Source organism: Morone saxatilis, unplaced genomic scaffold (assembly GCF_004916995.1).
Source record: "Morone saxatilis isolate NCDOM2014 unplaced genomic scaffold, NCSU_SB_2.0 Contig21, whole genome shotgun sequence".
In the NCBI taxonomy this organism is placed as follows: domain Eukaryota; kingdom Metazoa; phylum Chordata; class Actinopteri; family Moronidae; genus Morone; species Morone saxatilis.
In genome coordinates, this window is record NW_023339774.1 from 2,545,911 (window position 1) to 2,549,686 (window position 3,776).

The 3,776-nt window shown below is 48.3% G+C and overlaps 1 protein-coding gene across 1 annotated transcript in view; it reads left to right on the plus strand.

Moving 5' to 3' along the window:
- Nucleotides 1-6: 6 nt before the first annotated feature.
- Nucleotides 7-3,776, plus strand: part of LOC118332694 — a gene marked incomplete at its 3' end in the record, with an annotated part of 4,737 nt that continues 967 nt past the window's right edge. The window contains 4 exon segments of the mRNA XM_035668092.1: nucleotides 7-683; nucleotides 1,072-1,311; nucleotides 2,671-3,059; nucleotides 3,328-3,515. Coding sequence (XP_035523985.1) covers nucleotides 119-683; nucleotides 1,072-1,311; nucleotides 2,671-3,059; nucleotides 3,328-3,515 — 1,382 coding nt within the window. The 5' untranslated portion in view covers nucleotides 7-118.

A 3,776-nucleotide genomic window follows, 5' to 3' on the forward strand; every position in this document is an offset into this window, starting at 1 on the left:
TCCTCTTCATCACGCCAGTCTCCATCCTCAGGTCACCCCACGCCGCTTAAGACACAGACAGAGCTACAAGTCTGCCGTCTCTTATGATGAAGATGAGGAGGAAGAGGAGGAGGTTCCAATGAGGCGAGGTTCAGCAGGAGGAGTGTGGCCCCTGAGCGCTCCTCTCGGTGATAAGGGGAGGGCCATGTTTGCCTCCTCGCCGTGCATCCTAGACCAGCCTGCTCCTCCCTCTGTCTCCTCCTCCTCCTCTTCATCAGAAAGGAACCACCCGAAGATTTACATCCAGGATGTGAAAGGGGAAGTGCTGCCCCCCGGTGGCCCAGGCTGGGGCCTGGAGTCAGGAGTGGGGCAGAGAGGACAGTTGGCCGGGCCTGGGCTGGAACCTGGATTTGTTCTGGGGGAGTCCACCAGACGCAGCCTGCCTCTAGAGGCGGAGCGATACGTGGAGCCTCACGGCGATGTCCACAAGGGCCGCAGATACTCGCAGCCTGCGGGTGTCCAACCAGGGCCCAGAGAGGGGCCCAGAGAGGGGCCCAGACAGGGGCCGGATCCAAACCAAAGGACGTGGCTGTCGTCCAGCCACAGCAGCATCTTCTCCCCCTCGTCTGACGCAGGCGTCTCCAGCAGCGACGGCTCCCCCGGAGGACCGGGGTGGAACAGCGAGTATCTACAGGCCAGAACAGGTACAGTTAAAGAATAAGTCTGATATTCTTTATTTTCTTTATTGCCTACAAATCCCATGAAAAGACAAACCTTCCTTTATGTCACACAGTATTTCTCTTAATATTTCTTCACTGGTTATTGTTTTCTTTAATGTACTTTAGCACAGTCAGACAGAATTTGGCCTTTTAAAGAAGATTCTTGAGATATTTGAGTTTAATTAGAGTCTGCACTGGCCTTTGCCTCACATGTCAATCAAATGGTGTGGGCGGAGCTACAACATTCTTCCACCTGAAGAACCGCGAATGGAAACGCTTAAAGGCCAATCACTGCTGAGTTCGAGCTGTAGGGGGCAGAAGACTGCCATTAGTACAACCAGGTGTGGATTCTTTAACCCTTCACTGTCAGCAGGTACGACTGGAGGCAAGGCCAAAATCCAGGAAGTACTGCAGCGCGCCCAGAGGACCAAACCCCAGTCTGTGACACATGATGCTGACAGTAAGACCACGGCGCCTTGGCATCACTCTACAGGCCATCTCCATGACGACCAGGAGTCTAAAGCTCCTTTGTCACCATTCCATCACTCAGCTGACCATCTCCATGACAACCAGGAGCCCACAGCTCGTGTGTTGCCGTGGCACCACTCCACAGGTCAGAGCTAGAGTCTGTAGGACAGTTTTTATAAAATCTTACATGGTGTGTGACTGAGTTGGCTGCAGAGTTCCAATAACACTGATAATTGAATCATTGATCAAACAGAGTGCTTTCTGCCTGCTGCTCCAGTCTGAGCTTTTTCTCTGTTTTATCTCAAACTCTATGGGTTTTGGTGTGTTGGCCACTCAAAACCAGATATTTAAAGACATTTCTGCCCACATCTCTGATTTATCAGCGATTGAAATAAGTCTGATGATGTGTTCATTGACAACTTCCTGGCTTGAGAAAAAATTGACCAATCAGAACGTAGGTGTGATTAAGAATGGGGACATCTGCCATAGCTAGCTACAGTGATGTAAAATAATGACAGATAGATGGACATAAATATGGCAGCCATGAGATGGGCGTGGCTGTGTTGGTTGGTCGACTCTTCAGTATATATTTCTTGGAGTGATTAGCGCATTAAGCTAACTTGTCCTTGTCCTTTAATATGCTAATCCTAATGTTAGCTTTACGATTTATAGTAAGAGGTCTGTAAATACAGCAGACATGTTAGAACGTGAGCTAACTATTATATGTACAAAGAGTAAATAAGCTTTTTATTTTGTACCCACTACGTATGATATAGTAAAAAAATCATATTGAGATTATTTTTGACAAATATTTTGCGATTGCTGTGTGTTTTACAATTAGTGGGAATAATCCTTTTTGCCTCACAATTTTCATTTTCAGTGAAAAAAACAGTTCAAATCATGATGATTTGTTGGCGTCAGTAATAAACAAACATATTTTCTCACATCTAGAGAAGAAGATTTGGATGCCAGAGCCTCTCTGCAGCTCTACAGTCCCTCATTCTACTGCCGTTCTCACATACTTTATCTTTATTAAAAATCAGCAGCTTCTGGGATTAGGATACTGACCATGGCCATATTGCAATTTCTGTAATTCGATTAATTGTACTTCTGTGATTGATACCTGTTACATTAGTCTGGTGTTTCCTGATCCGTACCTCCTGCCCAACTGGCACGTGCAGCTCTCAACAGAGATGAGAAGAAAGCAAGATGGCTCACTCATTAATAAGCATCTTAAGATAATGATGCATTATGAATTATTTTATTTTCTAATGTAAAATTCCTTACTTCTCAGTGTTACATCATCAGACTGCGTCAAGAAGACGTTAAAACGTCCAGCGTTGCAGTTAGAATGTGTGTGTGTGTGAAAGTAGGCAGGGTTTTAAGTGTGACAGTTGGTTCTTCGCCTTCCACTGTGGCCGCTCAGAACAGCTGCAGACACGTTTGTTTTTAATGACATGTTGAAGGAGCTTGTTTAAAGCGTTCCCTTTCCTTCATCGCACAGGTGATCTCTGCGACGACTGCGAGGACGCAGAGTCGAGTGAAGGCTCCACCTCCACACCGCCGCCACGACTGCGTCCGACGGTCGCCAGGCACCTCAGCAGCCAGTTGAGGAGCAGGATGTGCCGCAGCCTGGGAGCCGACCTCGACCAGGTCCTGCAGGGGGAGACGAGGGGGGGAGGAAGTGAGGCGGCCCGTCTGAACCGCCTCCACCTGATCTCGTCCTCGCTCAGCCTTCACCACAACCTGTCATCCTCTTCGCTGTCGTCCTGCTCCACGCCGCCTCGCTGCCGCAGCCTCGCCGACATGATCGAGGGGGTGGAGGGGAAAGGGAGGAGGAGCCTCCCCGCCGCCTCCGCTTCCACTGCTCATCATGAAGGCTCCAGTAGGCAGGTGAGACCTGTAGTGCAGTTTCTTTTTAATGTCCCGTCAAACCTCCTGTCCACTCTTGTATAGTAGTGTTGCTGGTAGGGGAGAACAGGGTCAAAAGTAACGCTGGTGACAACTAGCACAGACTGATTCTGGTCCTAACTTTTTCAGATGTCTTGCCAACAAACCTGAAACAAACTCTTTAAAAAAAAAAAAAAAGGACCAAAACAGTATGATAACAAATGATTGATTCCCACGAGAGTGAATAAGTTGATGTTTGTTCCGTCGTCAGTCTCTGGTTCCTCTGGAGCCCAAGGAGCACGCCTGGCTGGTGAAGGGGGCGGCGGGTGCCTGGCCCGACATCTACTCGCTGTTCAGAGAGGACTCGTCCCTGCTCAACAGACGAGACTTCATCTCCGGGTTCACGGTGCTGCACTGGATCGCCAAACACGGTGACCACAGAGTCCTCAACACTTTATGGTACGCAGCTAGCCGTTAGCGGTTTATACTCTGTAAAACAGGAAGGTCTGGTTTGTAGCATTCTGAATCAGCCTGAATAGGACAGAGCTCAGTGGGCTGTAATTAGTGATATCTGACCTGTCTAACATGGATTACCAACATGTTTCTGCAATTGTGTCAGCCTTAAAAAGAATAGAGGATTATTTCAGCCCCACTAGCAGCCTGAGGAAGATGATGGTCTGTGGCTCACTGTTGGTCACATTTTCATGAAATGTTGTGGAT